The sequence below is a fragment of the Paroedura picta genome, chromosome 1, assembly GCF_049243985.1.
Source record: "Paroedura picta isolate Pp20150507F chromosome 1, Ppicta_v3.0, whole genome shotgun sequence".
NCBI lineage: Eukaryota > Metazoa > Chordata > Lepidosauria > Squamata > Gekkonidae > Paroedura > Paroedura picta.
Window position 1 is genome coordinate 4005620 of NC_135369.1, and position 20209 is coordinate 4025828.

The 20209-nt window shown below is 46.6% G+C and overlaps 1 protein-coding gene across 1 annotated transcript; it reads left to right on the forward strand.

Moving 5' to 3' along the window:
- The first annotated feature begins 131 nt into the window (after positions 1-131).
- Positions 132-19550, forward strand: LOC143829314 (methanethiol oxidase-like). The gene is made up of 11 exons (XM_077319997.1): positions 132-179; positions 1003-1115; positions 5725-5907; positions 8115-8235; positions 10454-10636; positions 13874-14052; positions 15339-15417; positions 16272-16393; positions 18111-18203; positions 19175-19293; positions 19388-19550. The coding sequence occupies exons 1-11, from the start codon at positions 173-175 to the stop codon at positions 19548-19550; spliced, it is 1362 nt and encodes a 453-aa protein (XP_077176112.1). The 5' UTR covers positions 132-172.
- Positions 19551-20209: the final 659 nt, after the last annotated feature.

A 20209-nucleotide genomic window follows, 5' to 3' on the forward strand; every position in this document is an offset into this window, starting at 1 on the left:
TGTGTGACATGGAGCTGGACTAGATGGACTATTGGCCTGATCCTGCAGGGCAATCCGTAATGGCCTTATGCTCCTTTGGAACTAATACTTTTCTCTCCCCCCTCCTCTTTTAAATGACCCAGGGGACTATGAAAGTGGGACTGAGCCTTGGTATGCAACCCCTCTGGATGCCATGAAAGGTAAGCTCTTTTGACCACCTGGTTGTTTTGAGACTCAGCTGAAGGGTACATTCTAGAGAAGGGGTCCCCATATTTTTAAAACTGTGGGATCCTAATCTGACACAGCATGCAGCCACAAAATGGCTGCTGCAGTAGGTAGAGCTAGTCACAAAATGGCTGCCGCAGTAGGTAGAGCTAGTCACAAAATGGCTGCTGCAGCTGACCTTCAACCACACTGCAAAGATCAAAGTGTTGTGGTGGCAGCTGTTGCCAAAGACATATTTTCAAAGATCCGCACAGGCAATCAAAAGCCTTCCTGGGCCAAACGCCCACCTGGCCCTGCCCACGTTCTAAAAGCACTTGGTGTGCCCAGGGAAAGGTGTCATCATGTGCCATGGCATCTGTGGGCATGACATAGGTGACCCCCTGTTCTAGTGAGCGCCCTCCTTCCCACAATGCAGCTGTTCTGGAGTGGGTTCAGGAAAGGTTTTCTCTGACATCAGCTCCTTCAGGTGCTTGTTATCTTCTTGCCGTGGAGCAGGGGGAGAACTTTGGCTTGTTCTCTCTTCTTGCTTCTCCACCGCCTTGTCGGGAGGCAAAAATCCACAATGAGGAGTCAGGAAACTGTGGAGGGGTCTCCTATCAGGAAGCTTGCAAATGTGCAGCTTCCAACCTTGTGTCTGCAAGCAGAAGGCGGGGCGCATTTTATGCCTCCGTGCGGAATCGGTCTAGGAGTTTCCTTACTTGCATCTGACAGTTCTATCTGCAGGAGAGAGAGGGCCTAGAATCAAGAAAGCTGTCATTGTTTTTGCTTGGTTGCTAAATGTCCTCTTTGCTTTCCCAGGTCCCAGGGAGAGACTCATGTATGTTTCTTGTGTTTTAACCGGCACCGGCACCCAAGCGCCCGACTACGTGGCGACGGTGGACGTAGATCCAGAATCCCCAACTTATTGCAAGGTTCTGACCAGAGATCTTTTTGTTTGGGAATGTTTCACTTTGCTGTTCCTCAACTCAGGTCCCAGAAATGGATTAATAAAGGGTAGAAATGAACATGCCCTAATATGAATGACCCAAGCCAGTTAAGATCTCATTGGATCACAAAAGATAAGCAGGGTCGGCCCTGCCTAGTATTTGGATGGGAAAAACCAGCGGGAGACTTCCTGGCATCTGGGAAGAGATCAGTCTGGATGTCTCCAGGTTTCTCGCCTAAATAGTTCAAAGGTGCTTTTGACGTGAACCCCTATTTCCCGCTTGTAGTTCCAGCACTATTAAAGGCTGGCTGGATCCTTACTCTGTGTCTCAGTCAAACTGTCACGAACTTAGATTTCACTAGCAGCTGCAAGACATTCCGTGGACTTGGGGGAAGGTCTCAGCCTCTGTTGTTGGACCTCTGGCTGCCGTGAGGGTCATCATGGTAGACTAGATGTTCTACTGGTTTGATCCAGCAAGGCTCTTCTGATGCGGCTATGAAGATCTCAACCTCTCTGCCCTGTTCTTGGACCTCCAGGCTGGCCACTGTAAGATTTTCGGCATCATCCCTCCAAAAAAGATGAACCCCTGAAAGGTGCAGATAGCATTGCTAGCACGGCAGTCTGAGCAATGGGACATTCCCAGAAACAATCTTGGACTTGTCAAGATAAATTCAAACTCATAATGCCATGTCGGTTGCTTTGATGGTTGCTGATTCAGTGGATGATATAAGAAAGCAAAAGAAAATTGACCTGACTCTGCGCAGGGAATTAAGCAGACCACAGTTCTCTTTGTTTGTAAACCATTGTCTAATTAGCGTCTTACTGCTAGGATTAAGTGGCACAGAACTTGCTTTGTCTGCAGAAAGTCCCTGATTCAATCCCTGATGCCTCCAGTTATAAGGCCATGAGGTCTCAGGCAGATCTTTTTGGGCTCATGAAGTGCAATCTGTGCAGCTTCAATCCGCCTCAGGGCCATGCAGGGAAGGGAGGGAGGGCTTAACCCTTCAAACGCCATCTGGTTGAGTTTTTTTTGGAACATCTCCCCTGCTTGTTTAGCAGCCTGGATGTGAAAAGGCCATGTCTTTTCCAAACTTGAGCTCCTTCCTCCCATTAAAAATGTTAACTCTCCGATGAAGTAAGTTTGGTTCAGATTTTCCTTGCTGCCGGTGCAAACAGTGAGACATTGCACCTAACCAAAGGATTAATATGGGATAACGGAAAGACCAATTTATTGGTGTGGTGATTATTGTTCATTTATTTTACATAAAACTTGGCAGAACAGGAACAGTACAGAAAAATCAGTGGTGGTTAATTACAACCATAGTGCCCGTCATAAAATCATAGAATCATAGAATCATAGAGTTGGAAGGGACCTCCTGGGTCATCTAGTCCAACCCCCTGCTCTATGCAAGGACACTCACATCCCAATTGCTCATCTACTGTAACCTGCCACCACTTTGCCTTCACAGAATCAGCCTCTCCATCAGATGGCTCTCCAGCCTCTGTTTAAAAATCTCCAAAGATGGAGAACCCACCACCTCCCGAGGAAGCCTGTTCCACTGAGGAATCGCTCTCACTGTCAGGAACTTCTTCCGGGTGTTTAGCTATTTCCCACTCCCTAATAGTTTTGCATGTTAGATATTGCTCACAGTAAAATGTTTTTCTGAGTGTTTGAAGGAAAGAAAACTGGTGACCTCCAGCTACCCTAGTCTCCCATGCCCCTCCAAAGGATATTTTTACCACTGATTGGCAGACGTTTTTGTAGAAATAAGTTTTTATGATGTTTAGACGGAATTTCTTTTGCATTAATTTCATCCCATTGGTTCTTGTCCGTCCCTCCGGGGCAAGAGAGAACAACTCTGCTCCATCCTCCATATGGCAGCCTTTTAAATACTTGAAGATGGCTCTCAGATCCCCTCGCAGTCATCTCTTCTTCAGGTAAACAGACCAAGCTCCCCCAACCTTTCTTCATACGTCTTGGTCTTCATCCTGGCTGTTCAGGCCTTCAGATTACAGGGGTTAGGAGAGACTTTTTTCTGCCCAAGACTCCCAAGAGCTCCAGTGCTCAGCTTTGTAGGCCTGATCAGATGGGAGCGGGGGTCTTGTTGAGCCTGCAGTCACCTTTGGAAACCGGACAGTGTGTGTGGGGTGTGCGTGTGTGGGCGCACAGTCACAATATGGCTGCCCCAGTTTACCTTCTGTCACACGGTGAAGATGGTTGTGTTGTGGTGGCTGCTGCTGCTAAAGCAATGTTTCCCCAAATCTGCAATGCCAATTAAATCTCCAGTGGCCAATCAGAAACCAATCAGTAATCGGTTTAAACTACAAGTACAACGATATAGGCTAGATATTAGGAAAAAAACTTTCACAGTCAGAGTAGTTCAGCAGTGGAAAAGGCTGCCTAAGGAGGTGGTGAGCTCACTGGCAGTCTTCAAGCCAAGGTTGGATACACACTTTTCTGGGATGCTTTAGGATGCTTTGGGCTGATCCTGCGTTGAGCAGGGGGTTGGACTAGATGGCCTCTATGACACCTTCCAACTCTGTGATTCTGTGATTCTGTGAAACTTTGCTGGGCAAAGTCCCTACCTAGCTCCATCCTCTTTCTGCAAAGATTTGGCTGGCACCAAAGAAGGGCATACTCATAGAAGAAGAAGAAGAGTTGGTTCTTATATGCCGCTTTTCTCTACCCAAAGGAGGCTCAAAGTGGCTTACAGTTGCCTTCCCTTTCCTCTCCCCACAACAGACACCCTGTGGGGTGGGTGAGGCTGAGAGAGCCCTGATATCACTGCCCGGTCAGAACAGTTTTATCAGTGCCATGGCGAGCCCAAGGTCACCCAGCTGGCTGCATGTGGGGGAACTCAGAATCGAACCTGGCATGCCAGATTAGAAGTCCGCACTCCTAACCACTACACCAAACTGGCTCTCATAGAGATTTTGCGGTTTATAGCCAAAGGCCATGACAATATATGTAGAATATCTGATACAACGATAGAACAGTATAAACAATGGTAGGGAAATAAACCAGCTCCCAGTAAATACCAAGCATTAACAGGTTACAAATGTTCACTCTCCGATGTGGTAAGTTTGGTTTGGAATTGTAACAAACCAAAGGATAACAGAAAGACCAATTTATCTGTGTCAGCTTGGTGTAGTGGTTATTTCATTTTATTGATTTTACAGAAAACTTGGCAGAACAGGAACAGTACAGAAAAATCAGTGGTGGTAAAGTGAGGGAGTGTCCTGCATAGTGCAGGCGGTTGGACTAGATGACCAAATGCCAAGTGCTGATACTCACAACAAAACTTCTGTAGAAAGAAAGCTTTAATGGAAGTTAGTACTAGTCACTATAACTCAAGAAGTCAAATCTGCCCAACATAGGCACAACCAGCATTTATCAATACAATTCTCCTGCCCAAAGCTTGAGTGTTCCCACAGGAGGGGGTGACCCCTCTCCCAGGTGCCATCCCAGGCTTCCTACCAGAGGTGTTGAAATTTGCGCGGTCTTGGGCAAAACGGCACCGCCGGCTAGTTGATAAGCCGCAGCAGGAACCGCGGAATCCTTGTGACAATGCTTCACAGGGAGGAGGGGAGATATGCAGAGTGAAGAGGCAGGGATCAAAGGAGGCAATCCAAAGGAGGCAACTACAAGGCATGGTTACATGGGAACAGCGAGTATGCATGGATCACAAGGACAAAGCAACGTGCAATATGGAGGCACACAGGTTCACCAAACAGAGGTTATGGCAGAGAACAGGAGCTGATCCTGACACCAATGAGGTCCCTTCCAACTCTAGGATTCTAAATAACAACCATAATAAACAGTAATAACAATAATATGGTGGAACAGTAGTGAACAGAAGATAATATGAGCATACTGAGGCCCTATGGTTGGGCTGTACAGATGATGATTTACATGGGTGGGAGGCTCGATGGGGGGGGGAGAGAAGGAGTGGTTCTGATCAACCTCAACCAAATGCCTGGTGGAGGAGCTCCCTTTTGCAGACCCTGCGGAATTGCTCTAGTTCTGTCAGGGCCCTGATCTCCACTGGGAGCTCATTCCACCAGTTGGGGGCCAGGACGGAGAAAGCTCTGGCCCTGGTTGAGGTCAAGCGAGCTTCCTTGGGGCAGGCTTCTATCTGTTTGATTCCCCGCTCCTCCACCTGCAGCCCGTTGGGTGACCTTGGGCTAGTCACAGCCCTGTTAGGGCCGTTCTCACAGAGCAGTCCTGCCTGCCCTCCTTCAGCCTCTCCTCCTTCACAGGGTGCCTGTTGTAGGAAGAAGAAGGGGAGCTAATTGTAAGTTTTGTGACTCCTTCAGGTAGTGAAAAGTGGAGTATCAAAACAACTCTTCTTCTTTGTTCCAATAGAAACCTAGTTCTGAATTCAGTCCTTGGTACCAAAGACAGAAGATACTCTAAAACATTTTAATGGGAAAGGTCTTCAACAGCAGGTTCTACAGAAATGCATACGTGAAGGGTGGAAGGTCCAAGGGCGGAAGGTCCACTGGAGTATCCAGGAAAGTTGTTGGCGGAAGTTTTGTTTCCCACCAGAGATCCCTGGGTTGGAGAGCAGCTAACTTCCCGCCTTCCTCCACAGGTGATCCACCGCCTGCTCATGCCGTACATCAACGACGAACTCCATTGGTCTGGATGGAACAGCAGCAGCTGTTTCAGGGATTCCAACTCTAAGCGGAACAGGCTGGTCTTTCCTTGTTTTGGCTCCTCTCGCATTTATGTGGTGGACACGGAGACTGACCAGAGAGCTCCTCGCTTCGAGAAGGTGCGTCCTTATTGGAAAAGTGCAAACTAGCCTTGGGGATGGGGGGGAGCTAGAGGAGGAGGAGGAGGACCTGGGTCTCGGGGAAGGGATTGGAGTCACTGTGGAAAGCTCTGCATTGGGCTGTCAGAAGCAGTAAAGGATAGCATTTAGAGCCAATGCAGTATAGTTACCGGAGTGTAATTCTGCAATCAACAGAATTGCAGAATTCTGCAATCAACACTCCTGCTCAGGAGATCAAATCAACACTCCTGCCCAGGAAGTTCACTAGGACCGATTATGCACGGTGCTGGCCGAACTGGGCTGCCGACTGTTTCTTGCAGCAGAGTGGCATGTTCCAACACTTTCCATGTCTCCATGGGGGAACTTTTAGAAGAAGAAGAAGAAGAGTTGGTTCTTATATGCCGCTTTTCCCTACCCGAAGGAGGCTCAAAGCGGCTTACAGTCGCCTTCCCATTCCTCTCCCCACAACAGACACCCTGTGGGGTGGGTGAGGCTGAGAGAGCCCTGATATTCCTGCCCGGTCAGAACAGTTTTATCAGTGCCGTGGCGAGCCCAAGGTCACCCAGCTGGCTGCATGTGGGGGAGTGCAGAATCGAACCCGGCATGCCAGATTAGAAGTCTGCACTCCTAACCACTACACCAAACTGGCTACTACAGCGGACCCTGTCTGTTATGTGTGTGGGCATATGGCCACTGACGCAAATGAGGGCTTCTGTCAGCCAAGGGAACTAACCAATCAAAGGAACCTGATTGTTCTGCTTAGAGCCAATTGGATTGCTATGCTTAGGGCCAATCTAAGTTTGGTGTAGTGGTTAGGAGTGCGGACTTCTAATCTGGCATGCCGGGTTCGATTCTGCGCTCCCCCACATGCAGCCAGCTGGGTGACCTTGGGCTCGCCATGGCACTGATAAAACGGGCAGTGATATCAGCGCTCTCTCAGCCTCACCCACCCCATAGGGTGTCTGTTGTGGGGAGAGGAATGGGAAGGCAACTGTAAGCCGCTTTGAGCCTACTTCGGGTAGGGAAAAGTGGCATATAAGAACCAACTCTTCTTCTTCTTCTTCAATCAGAGGCAGCAGCTGACTGCCTGAAAGGTATAAAAGCGCATGAGTTTGCCTGTTTTTCTCTGTTCAGTAGTTGTAGTCTGTTGCTGGAGTTGCTAAATAAAAAGAGCTGTTCTGAAGACTTGGAGTCTGTGAGAACTGAACCCGCAGACTTAATAGTCTGCCCTAGATTACTGTGTCCCCATGGATACAGCTGGGGCAGAAGGGTTCCGCTGTGAGGAGGATGGTGGTGGTGGTGGGGGTTCTTGCATAAAGGTGGATTTGTAGGCCCCCTTCCTGAAAAGAAAAAAATGCCTTATTCAGCCCCGTGGTGCTTCATGGTATTTCAGGGCCGAATGGGGCATTTTTCGTCCCTGCCAGGACACCAAAGGAAGGAAAGGAACTGGGTCTGGAAGGCCTGGCTCTTCCCTGCATGCATGGGCCATGCCTGGCATGGGCACCAATGGCTTCCACAGCAGGAAAGGGAAGCCATGGCTGGGAAGGGGGGCGGGGCAGGTGGCGACATCTTGCGTAAGCAGGGGTTAGCCCTGCCGACATCCGAGTGCTACCCAGGCCTTTTCCTGCCCCACAAAATGGAGCTCTTCTGTCAGGTTTATGGTCGGGACCAGTGCTAGAGCAGATGGTATGGGTCCCCCTTGGGAACAGCACCGACCATCTGGGAACCTGTCCAACTTGACGCCTGAACATTTTGCTTCCCACCCCTCCCCATGCCGCCCTCACAAGGGCCTTCCTGATAGGGAGGGTGATGGATTTTTGCCATCTGTTGGGATTTATGTATTGTAGTATTGGGTTATTTAATGGGATTTATTGGAGGGTTTTTTTTGTTTGGGTTGGTTATGTGACGTGCTGCAAGCCGGTTTCCGAGAGTGGCAGGCTATAAAGCCAATTATATAAATAAATAAATAAATAAATAAATAAATAAATAAATAAATAAATAAATAAATAAATAAATAAATAAATAAATAAATAAATAAATAAATAAATAAATAAAACACCTAGGATAAAATATAGTACAAACATAACATGAGGATTAAAAATAACTACTATCGTCATTGCTTCAGACTCCTAGATTATGAGGAAAAATGCACCAGGCCTCAGCTCAAGGTAACCTCACTGCAAATGTTCTTTCCTTTGCCTCCACAGGTGATTGAGCCAAGAGATGTTTTCCGGAAATGCAACCTGTCTTTCCTACACAGCCCTCTCTACCTGGGCTGCGGGGAACTCGTGGTCACTGGTATAGGAGACCTGTGTGGCAATGGAAGAGGTATTTCATGAAATGGATGCCTGTGTGGGATCGCAGCTGAGGGAGGTCTAGGCCGGGGTCCCCAACGTGGTATCAGTCTTGGTGCCCATAGACATCTTTTCTGAAGCCCACCTAGTGCTTTTAGGAAGTAATTGTGGGCAGGTGAGGCTTTTGCTCAGCAAGGTTTCTGATTGGCCACTGGAGATTTGAAGGGCAGTGCATTTTTTTTAAAAACATTGCTTTGGCATCAGCTGCCCCCACAGCACAAGGATCTTCACTGTATGATAGGAATTAAGCAGTGGCGGCCATTCATGGCAGCCATTTTGTTGCCGTGACATGAATGTGGCCACAGGCTCAAAAAAGGTGGTGAGCCTTCAGGCCTAATAGGTTCAATTTTGCTCACTGAAATGTCTTCATCACCTTGTTGCATAGTAGCACCGCTCTGATGCCCCCTGTCTGTCGATATGTGCTTTTGCTGTTACATTGCCCATCTTTATTCACTCATCTCTCTTCCAAATCAGGTCCCTAAGTGCCAGTCCGATGGCTCTCAGTTCTAGGAGATTTACGCCGAGTTTTTTCTCCCTCTGCAACCACTTCCCTTGAGTCACCATGTTCAGACAATGTGCTCCCCAACCCCTGAGGCTTGCATCCTTTGTGATTACAATTTAGGTTTGTTGTGCAAATGTTACACCTTGAGCTAAGTTTCCCTTGTTGCCGCACCTTCTGTGTTGCCGCTTCAGTTCAATTTTCTCTTCTTCTTTTCAATTTGTCTTTGATAGGGCAGTAGCATCCATTGCAGTGGTTGCAATTTGAATCTTGCCCATGAAACAGTTTCTATTGTGGCAATCATGAGACCCAACAGTGGGGTTAGTAACATCAGTTGTGAACATTTCTGTATGCCAACCATCCTTATTAAGTCCTGTATTTTGTTCTTCCTCTCCTGAGTCAGAAACCCCTTGGTTTGAAGCATGTTTACGGTTGCTCCTAAGTGAACCAATTGCTTGGATGGGTTCAATTGACTCTTTGGAAAGTTTATGAGAAATCCATGTTGCATCAGCTGAATTGTGGTTGATATGTCATCTTGTGCATCTTTCAGGTTCTTTCCTCTGACCAGAACATTGTCCAAATAATGATAAGCATGCACTCCCCATTGCCAGAGACCTGCAATGAGAGCTACCAAGAACTTTGTAAAGATTTTAGGTGTTGCTGAAAGGCAGTACCTTATATTGGTAGTGTTGACCTTTGAAGGCAAACCTGAGGTGCTGCCATGATATGATTCTTTCAAGTCCACTGAAGCTAGATAGTTGTTTTCTTGTATTGCCTGTAATATTGTGCAGAGAGAATCCATCTGGAATTTTTGTTTTTTGCACCCAGAGGTTCAAATCCTTGAGGTTCAAGATTGCTTGCCAGTCCCATATTTTCTTGGGAACTATGAACAGGGTTGAGTAGACTCCCTTGAATCTCAGTATTCTCTGAACCTGTTCTGTAGCCCCATATCAATATAGGATGTATAACTTCCTGGATCAAATCCACTTTCGTTTGATCCTTTGGTATTGGTGATTGAATTCATCTGTAAGTAGGTAGAGCTGTGAACTCTATTCTGCATCCATGCTCCAGGATTGACAGTATCCAACTGTCTGCTGTGATTCTTCTCCAGACCTGCAGAAATCTCTGGAGCTGGCCTCCTATCTTGGTGTCAAGTAGCTGACTTCTTCGGAATATTTCTTCTGTCTCTTTGTTGACTAGAACAGTCTTCTCTGGTACTTTTCTTGGTAGGCAAAGGATCTTCCACCTCTAAAGTCTCTGTTCTCCTTGTTTGGATTTTATAATCTGAAAGGCCGAAAGGAATGTAATTATCTTCCTTTATAATCTTTGTCCCTTTGTTTAGATGTAGATGGCATAGTCTTTTTCTTTTCATGTGTTTCTACTAATATCTTTTCCAAGGTGCCCTCATCAAAAAGCAGTCTGCCAGAAAATTTTTTCATGGCTAAAGTTGACTTAGACAGAATGTGCAACTTCCAATGTTTTAACCACAGATTACCACGAATTTTGTTCAAGGTGATTCTGTGAACAGATAAATCACCAAAAAGTAGCAGCCATGGTATCTATGCAATTGCTTGAGCACAGAATACTAATTTGTTGTGGATTTGTTCGATTGCCTTTTCACCACACCCCTGAGCAAGAAGTTCAGGATGGGGGGGGGGCACATTTCTGAGAACGGATCTTGTTTTTCTGGCAGGTGGTTTTGTCGTTTTGGATGCAGAGACCTTTGAAGTGAAGGGGAACTGGGAGAGACTCGATCAACCGAAACTTATTGGGTGCCATGTTGATTTCCATCCAAGGCATAATGTCTTGGTAAGCACAGGATCAGGGGTGCCAAAATTCTTTGTCACTGGTTTCAACCCAGAAGACCTGGGGAAAGGTAAGACCTCACTACACAGATATGTTATTTAACTTGCAGGCGGTCAGTTGGCCTCAGTGATGACGCTCACAGCCTTAATTGATTTGGGAAACAGGCTACAGCTTTATTTTGAATACATGTGTTGTCTAACAAGAGAATAGGAACTGAACACACCTTGGGTCAGCCAACCCTTAAGCTGCTCAAATGGCACCCTGGGTATGCCATCTGACCCCTGCTGGGCTACATGATCCCTTGCTATTGAGCATGCTTAACCAAAAGGTAGCTGGAAGGCTTCAGGAAGCGGGGACCTTCCTTGGCCCATTCCATCTTACCTGGAATGTTTTGGACCTATCCATCCGGGTCAGCCACATTCAATGCCGTTGCCTTTCTGAGGCCCCTCAATCAGGGGAGGCTAATTGCTCTTCCATTCCTCCCTGTTCCTTTCCCTTGTCCCCAGCCAGCTGTGACAATTCAGTAATCGCATAAATCCTCAACACATGTTACAATCCAACTGCTCAATTCCAAACCATGACTATAGGGAGGGAGGGTGGAATAGGCTGCCTATTGGTGAGCTCCCCCTCACTGGCAGTCTTCAAGCAAAGGTTGGAGACACACTTTTCTTGGATGCTTTAGGATGCTTAGGGCTGATCCTGCGTTGAGCAGGGGGTTGGACTAGATGGCCTCTATGGTCCCTTCCAACTCTATGGTTCTATGATTCTAAAGCTGCCTGCTGGCCGACCAGCAAGCATGTGGCACCTTATAAGTGCTCACTCCTCCCCCCACTGCCCACACTCCTAACACTGCACCTCCATGCTGTGCATGCCTGGCTCTCCAGGGAGTGCTCCTCGTGGCGCCATCCCTCCACCCTGCCCCGCCACCTTGTTAATGGTGGTCACGGTAATTTACAGCTGCTTTTTATTTATGTATTTATTTATAGAAATAGAGATATGGAGCTGGAAGGAACACAAGAGTCATATAATCATTCAACCTTCAGAAAATATACCTGGCTTGTGGCCATCGTGTGACCAAACGTTGAGCAGGATGAGCCATGGATGGATGCAACCTGGCTGCTCATATTTTCTCTCAAATTCCTTCCTCCCTATGCCTCCAGTCCCCCCCTCTGCCTTTAGATAACTCTGATTCTGCCGATTTAAACTAGAGGGATGGGCGATTTGGTCAGATATGTCGGAAAAGTAATTAATTAAAAGCATTAATTCGGATACTTTTCAACTTATCTGAAATGAATTGCCCACCCCTAGCCATAATCATAGTGTTTGACATAGTTGTCAAGTAATTTATCCATCTTAGATTGTTAAGCTGATTAAACTCCTCCAGTAGTTAACAATGAAGTTTTAAACCAGGACCGTAGATGGCAGCATTTCTTACTAACCAGAGGCTCAATACAGAAGTTCAAAAACAAAATCTGGTATGGACTGAAGAAGAAGAAGAAGAAGAAGAAGAAGAAGAAGAAGAAGAAGAAGAAGAGCTGGCTCTTATATGTCGCTTTCTTCTACCCGAAGGAGTCTCAAAGCGGCTTCCAATCGCCTTCCCTTTCCTCTCCCCCAACAGACACCCTGTGAGGGAGGGGAGGCTGAGAGAGCCCTGATATCACTGAAGAAGAAGAAGAGTTGGTTCTTATATGCCCCTTTTCTCTACCCAAAGGAGTCTCAAAGTGGCTTCAATTTGCCTTCCCTTTCCTCTCCCCACAGCAGACACCCTGTGAGGGAGGGGAGGCTGAGAGAGCCCTGAGATTACTGAAGAGGAAGAAGAGTTGGTTCTTATATGCCGCTTTTCTCTACCTGAAGGAGTCTCAAAGGGGCTTCCAATTGCCTTCCCTTTCCTCTCTCCACAACAGACACCCTGTAAGGGATGGGAGGCTGAGAGAGCCCTGAGATTACTGCATGGTTAGAACAACTTTATCAGTGCTGTGGCTAGCCCAAGGTCACTCAGCACAGAATCAAACCCGGCATGCCAGATTAGAAGTCCTCACTCCTAACCACTACACCAACCTGGACTGGACCTTATGTGGTTTTGTTCTCAATTTCGAAAATTATATTCCAAACCACAAGAAACAATATTAAAACCTGTCAACTTCCAATTAATATATAAAACTTAGAAGTACATCCAAATGACTCCGTCTTATTTCTGCAATTAATTCAAAGTTCTGGGAAGCATCGTTCACAATTCTTTGCTCTTGAAAGTCAGACTTAAAGATATGAAGAATAAATTGTTCTAAGAAAGTTATTAAACTCTGGACTTGTTTAAAATGAGATCGGCAGACTTCTTCCATTCCAGTCAAGAAGTTTTCAGCTAATTAGAAATGAGAGATTAAAGAAACACCCTCACTTAATTGCACTGGGGCTTCCCACCTTTCTGTTGGGAAAGTTTGAGATTTTTCATCTGGGTATGGCCACCTTTGGGCCTCAAACAGAAGAGTCAAATGAACAATATCAAAAAGCCCCTTTATGAGACCTACCGTGCTTTCGTTATAGAGCTGTGGCCTCTAATCTGGAGAAATGGGTTGGATTACCCTCCCCTCCACAAGCAGCCAGCTGAGTGACCTTAGCTAGTCACAGGTCTCTCAGAGCTCTCTCAGCCCCATCTACCTCACAGCATGTCTGTTGTGGGAGAGGGAAGGACGGCAATTATAAGCCACTTTGAGACTCCATCGGTTAGTGAAAAGCAGGGTACAAAAACCAGTCCTCGTACTTTTTATCCTGTCACCATGATGTGCCGCCCCACCCTTTCTAGATTCAGTTTCTTCAAGTCTGTCCGTTTGTCCATGGCCATTGTTTATAGGAGAGGACGCGCAGTAATGGGTTTAAACTACAAGTACAACGATATAGGCTAGATATCAGGAGAAAAAAAATCACAGTCAGAGTAGTTCAGCAGTGGAATAGGCTGCCTAAGGAGGTGGTGAGCGCCCCCTCACTGGCAGTCTTCAAGCAAAGGATGGAGACACACTTTTCTTGGATGCTTTAGGATGCTTTGGGCTTATCCTGCGTTGAGCAGGGGGTTGGATTAGATGGCCTGTATGGCCCCTTCCAACTCTAGGATTCTGTGATTCTATAGAGGAAACCGTAGCAAAGGATTGGCCATTCAGGGTCTGCTCCTTCTTAGGACCAGGAGAATTCTGGACCATGATGTCCGCACCATATCTTAACTTGTTTCTCACTGACCAGAAGCCTGGTACCCCCAGTGGATTTAGAGTCACTCACTAGTTGTCTGTCTACGGTTTTCTTCTTTGTCCACCTTCAGGATGCTATGGCCATTGCATGAACATCTGGGACTTGACCACCCGCTGCCTTCTGCAGTCGATCGATTTAGGGGAGGACGCCATCCCCCTGGTAATTCGGTTCCTGCACAACCCTGACGCTGCACATGGATTTGTGGCCTGCATGCTCGAGGGCTCCATCTATCACTTCTACAAGGCGCAGGTGAACTTTGGAAACTCTTTTTGCATGGCAATTTTCAACGAAGTTTTCTTATCTGTAGCTGAGAAGGGAGTGGTTGGGCAGTCCAAGTTACTTAAATTCCCCCAACATGGAGGATTTCACTGCCTCTCTTTACAACACCTTCAGCCTGTGATGATGTTATCCGTTCAGTCGTGTCCGACCCTTGGCGATTTTATAGGAAAGTCTTTGCCATGCGCCCCTGTCTCTGACTGCTTCTTTTAGTTGGTTCATGCTCGTGTCGAGCCAGCAGATCTTTTGGCGACCACGTTTCCTTTTACTGTTGACCATGCCAAGCATTAATGATTTTTCTAATGAGTTTGATCATAGAATCATAGAATCATAGAGCTGGAAGGGGTCATACAGGCCATCTAGTCCGACCCCCTGCTCAACGCAGGATCAGCCCTTAGCATATCCCCCATCCAGTAAACATGCTTTTCATTTTTCTGTCCCAGATGCAGAACTTGACACTTATATTTATTAAACTGCATCTTGTTCTCATTTGCTCATTTTCCCATTGTGTTCAGATCTCGTTGAACTCTGTCTCTACCTTTTGGAGTATTTGCCAGTCCTCCCAATTTGGTGTCATCCTCAGACTTGATGAGTAGTCCCTCCACCCCCTCATCTAGATCATTAATAAATATGTTAAAAAGTACCGGGCCGAGCACTGAGCCCTGAGGTACCCCGCTACTCACCTCCCTCCAGTCTGATGAAACACCATTGACATGGATGCAGTTCTCTAACCAGTTCCCTATCCACCTAACTATCTGAAAATCCAGATTGCAGTCCTTCAACTTATCCCTCAGAACATCATGGGGAACCTTGTCAAAAGCTTTACTAAAATCCAAGTAAACGTCATCAACCGAATTTCCACAATCCAGCAAACCTGTTACTTGGTCAAAAAAGGAAGCCAGGTTGGTCTGGCAGGACCTGTTGGAGACAAATCCATGCTGACTTCCTTGGATCACCAAATTGTCCTCCAGATGTTTGCAGATCGCTCCCTTTAATACCTGCTCCATTATCTTCCCCACAACAGAGGTCAGACTCACTGGTCTGTAGTTTCTATGAGTTCTATGAGTGCTGTTCAATTTGCTGTGTGAATAGTTACGCTACGCTTAATTTCTTTTAGGGTGTGGTTCCAGACTTCTAAAATCCTAGTGCATTGGATATTTATTGTATCATTTTGTCATTTGAACAGACTCACTCCATGGAACCCTCCTTGGGTCCCTGCGAGGAAGTAAATAAATAGACGATGCATATTTCTTCCTCAGGATGGATGCTGGAGAGCAGAGAAGGTGATCCGGATTCCGCCCAAGAAAGTGTCAGGATGGTTATTACCCGAAATGCCAGGTCGGTCAAAAGGATTGTTCTGCATACAAGCCCCGCTCTTTGCAAACTGTAGTTGGTTTTAGCAAATCCTTTAGTTGGCTTAGTGGAGGAGGTAGGCAACATTGCCCCCTCCTGGAAGAGCAGGCTTGTATTGTTTTGTTTTTTGTCTCTTTGAAGGGAATGTTGAGCTCTTTGAAGGGAATGTTGAGCTCTTTGAAGGGAGTGTTGAGCTCTTTGAAGGGAATGTTGCATCGATAGCAAGCCAGTTTTGCTCTCCCTCTGTTTTGGCTTCCCAACTCAAGTGGTGCTTTTCAAACCCCTCCGCATGCACTTGTCATCCAGTTGTCCACCTTCTAGGCATTCCCAAAATTTTCTCCAATCTTTCCCGGCTTGGGTATGCTTCCTTTCACGCCTTTCTGATCTCCTCCCCACACAGGCACCATTTCCTTGTTGTCATCCTTTTCGGGCCACCATTCTCTTTTTAGGGCTTTGATTGGGTTTGGAAGATTATCGATAGTTACAATATTGTTTTAGCATTGTAACGCTATAGCGATAGACCATCTATCATTTTTTTGAAAGACTGTAGCATTCCAGTAGCAAGGGGGAGGAATCGTAGTGACAAGGGGGGAAAAGTATGCAAGAAAAGTTAATCTGGATGTTCTATAGCCACTGTCAATATCCATTCTAGTAGGGCCAACCTCCAGGTGGGGCCTGCAGATCTGCAATTACAACTGAAGTCCCAACTACAGAGATATGGAAGGAATGGCTGCTGGAGAGGGGGGTGGGTTCTATGGCTTTATATTTCACTGAGGTCCAGTCTACAGCAGTTTCTTGAAAATGAAAAGCCACAAATATTCCCGCCTTCTTCTCTCCAGCCTTTACCGGCTACTTTGTCATTTCCTTGGACGATCGGTTCCTATACGTGAGCAGCTTCACCCACGGCGACGTCCGTCAGTATGACATCAGTAACCCTCACTGCCCCAGGCTGGTCGGCCAGGTAAGCATTTTCATTCAGGGATCCTTCTCTTTCTGGTGGGAGAAGCTGCTAGGTGTATGAGGTTTCACATCAGAGTTAAAATCCTCTTGGACTAGATGACATCCCATGGTGCACTCATTGAGCATCTGATAGACATGGAGAAGGTTCACTCTCTGGCATTTCCAGGGACTATTCTGCACACATAGGATAATGCATTTTCAATGTGCTTTGGCAGCTGGGTTTTCCTGTGCAGAACAGGAAAATCTATTCCTAAAGTGCATTATCCAATGTGTGCAGAATGGGCCCAGGTAAAAGGACCAGACAACGCATAACGTGAAAGACTGCCTGAAAACCGGGAAAGTTGCTGCCAGTCTTACAATACTAACCTTGATGGACTGATGGTCATAATATGGCAGCCTCAAGTTTTGGAGCTGTATCCCCAAGGAGGAGCTACCACTTGGCATACAGAAGTTCCAAAATTAAATCCCAGGCTTCTCCAGTTAAAAAAGACCAGCCAGTAGGTGAGGTGAAAGACCTCTGTCTGAGGCCTGAGAAAGCCTTTTCCAATTAGTATAGAATCATAGAGTTGGAAGAGACCTCTAGGGCCATCTAGTCCAACCCCCTGCACAATGCAGGACACTCACAGCTACCTGCCTACCCACGGTGACCCCAATTTCATGCCCAGATGATGCCCCCTTTCCCAAAAATCTTGAAAATCCAGGCTGGCCTGGATGAAATTCCTGGAGAGCCAGTTTGTTGTTGTGTTTAGGAGTGCAGACTTCTAATCAGGAAAGCCAGGTTCGATTTTGCGCTCCCCCACATGCAGCCAGCTGGGTGACCTTGGGCTCGCCACGGCACTGATAAAACTGTTCTGACCGAGCAATTATATCAGGGCTCTCTCAGCCTCATGCACCGCACAGGGTGTCTGTTTTGGGGAGAGGAAAGGGAAGGCAATTGGAAGCCGCTTTGAGTCTCCTTTGGGTAGAGAAAAGCAGCATATAAGAACCAACTCTTCCTCTTCCTCTTCCTCTTCTTCTACTATCCCATAGTGGCGATCAGCAATTCCCTTGATATAGAAGGAGGGGCCCAAGAGACAAACCCTGGCACATTGCTTCTGCTTACCATCGGCCTAACTTCACAGAATCAGCTTCTCTGTCAGATGGCTCTCCAGCCTCTGCTTTAAAACTTCCAAGGAAGGAGAACCCACCATCTACTGAGGAAGCCTGCTCCACTGAGGAACAGCTCTAACTGTCAGGATCTTCTTCCGGATGTTTAGCTGAAAATTCTTTTGAATTAATTTAACCCCATTGGTTCTGGTCTGAGCCTCGGGGCAATAGAAAACAACTGTGCTCCATCTTCTCTATGGCAGCCCATATCACCTCTCAGTCGTCTCCTCTCCAGGCTAAACAGACCAAGCTCCCCCAACCTTTCCTCCTACGTCTTGGTCTCCAGACCCCTCCCCATCTTTGTTGCCCTCCTCTGGACACGCTCCAGTTTGTCTACATCTTTCTGAAGCAAGTGTGAGGCATCCATGTGAGGAAGATGAGAATGCGGAAGAGACCCTGGTCTTGATTGGAATCCTTTTAACCCTTTCCTGCCATTTGAACCATGATCATGAGCTACTTTGGATCAGATGATCATGATATGTTGCGAATGGCCTCTTTGACCCATTGGCTCTTGCATCTGACTGATCCTCTCTTGTTTCTTTTTGTTTGGGGGGATCTCTCTGTGCCCACAGATCTTTGTGGGAGGAAGCATCGAAAAAGGAGGGGTGGTCAAAGTCCTTGAAGATCAAGAACTGGACTGCCAACCTGATCCTTTCATCATCCAGGTGTGTATGTCACAAATGGGGCGAGGGGAAGCCGTGTTGGTCTGAAGTAGCACAATAGAATCAGAGTCCAGAAGCACATTTAAGACCAACAAAGATTTATTCAGGGCGTGAGCTTTCGAGGGCAAGCACTCTTCCTCAGACTAAGAACTCCTGACATGCCCGTGGGAATATATAGCAAAAATGAATTCTGTTACATTAGTAAACATCCAAATACATCCAAATACAGCCAATGATAATTCTTGTCTAAAACAGCCAGTCAATCCCCTTGAAATTCAGTTGTTGTTCACACAAACATGGGAGAAACAAAACTTTCTGTGAAAGTGATCAAAGGCTATCACATCACCAGATGTTGCTTGCCCCATCTGTTCCCCTACCAGTGTGAAACATCCTTACAAGGTAATTGCCCGTAACTATCTTATCCCAAGGCCAGGGAGTAAACGCAACATACCATATCATTACCATGACTTTACAGTCACATTCTCACAGTATCACAAATGAAATAAAATAATTTATGAGGAATATGGATACACAAGTTGTGCATCCATATTCCTCACAACTTATTTTATTTATGTGATACTGTGATAATGTGACTGTAAAGTCATGGTAATGATATGGTATGTTGAGTTTACTCCCTGGCCTTGGGATAAGATAGTTTCACAGACAGTTTTATTTCTCCCCTATTTGTGTGAATAACAACTGAATTTCAAGGGGATTGACTGGCTGTTTTGGCAAAGAATTACCATTGGCTGTATTGGGATGTGTGACACAGTTTACTAATGTAACCGAATTAATTTTTGCTATATATTCCAGTCATGTAAGGCAGGGGTAGTCAACCTGTGATCCTCCAGATGTCCATGGACTACAATTCCCATGAGCCTCTGCCAGCAAACTCCGAAAACGTGACACACTGTCTTTCCCAGTGTTGCCACCTGCATCTCTTCGACTTGCTTCCTGTTCCCTCCATCTTTTAGGGAAGAAAAGTCTATGGGGGACCCTTCATGCTTCAGCTCAGCTTGGACGGCAAAAGACTTTATGTTACCAACGGTGTGTATACTCCATGGGACAAGCAGTTTTACCCTGAATTGGTCAGGTGAGAAAACCTTTCCCCCTATTCCTGCAGCCGGCCGTCTGCCCTCTTCATTCCCTGCTTGTTCACCTGGACTCTTGTTTCCTTCCTGCTCCAGGGAAGGCTCCGTCATGCTGCAGATTGATGTGGACACAGAATTCGGAGGCCTGTGCTTGAACAAAGACTTCCTGGTTGATTTCGGAAAGGAACCCTGTGGGTCGGCCCGGGCTATGGATCTGCACTACCCTGGGGGAGACTGCACCTCCAACATCTGGGTCTAGCTGGGCAGCCTGCTGGCCTGTTCCAGCGCTGGCTTTGGGGCACATGGTGGCTTGGGGTTCTTCTCTCCTCATCTGATAGTTTCATAAAATACACACTTGTGCTGATTTGTGGCATGGAAGCCTTCTTGGGTTTCCACCTGTGGATTGGGAAATTTGGGTTGGAGCCTGTGGAGGGAGCTCAGCAGAGATTTGACATCATTCTAGGACTTGCATTTCTCCTAGACTCTCTGGTAAACCATAGAGTCCACTGACCAAAGTTGCCATTTCCTCCAGGAGAACTGATTTCTGTAATGTGGAGATAGCATGGAATTCTGGGAGATTGCCAGGTCCCATCTGGAGGGTGGCAACCCTAAGTTTCAGATTTATCAAAGGAGTCCACTGATTCAGTATCTCTCTGAAATCCTGAGAACGGAGATAGCTCAGTTTGCTTCCCTGTCAATGACTTTTGGTTTTATGCCTGCTGAGCTTCATGCGATTCAAACATGGCTTCCTTGGACTGACAAATAAGGGTTCAAGTCACAGCTGTGAAAAGGAAAGCCAGGGCCATAAAAGGTTCCCTTCCATGCCACTTGGATGTCTACGACTTTCTCAATTTTCGGAGCTGTTCAACTGAGTCACTCTTATAAAGAAGAAGAGTTGGTTTTAATACCCTGCTTTTC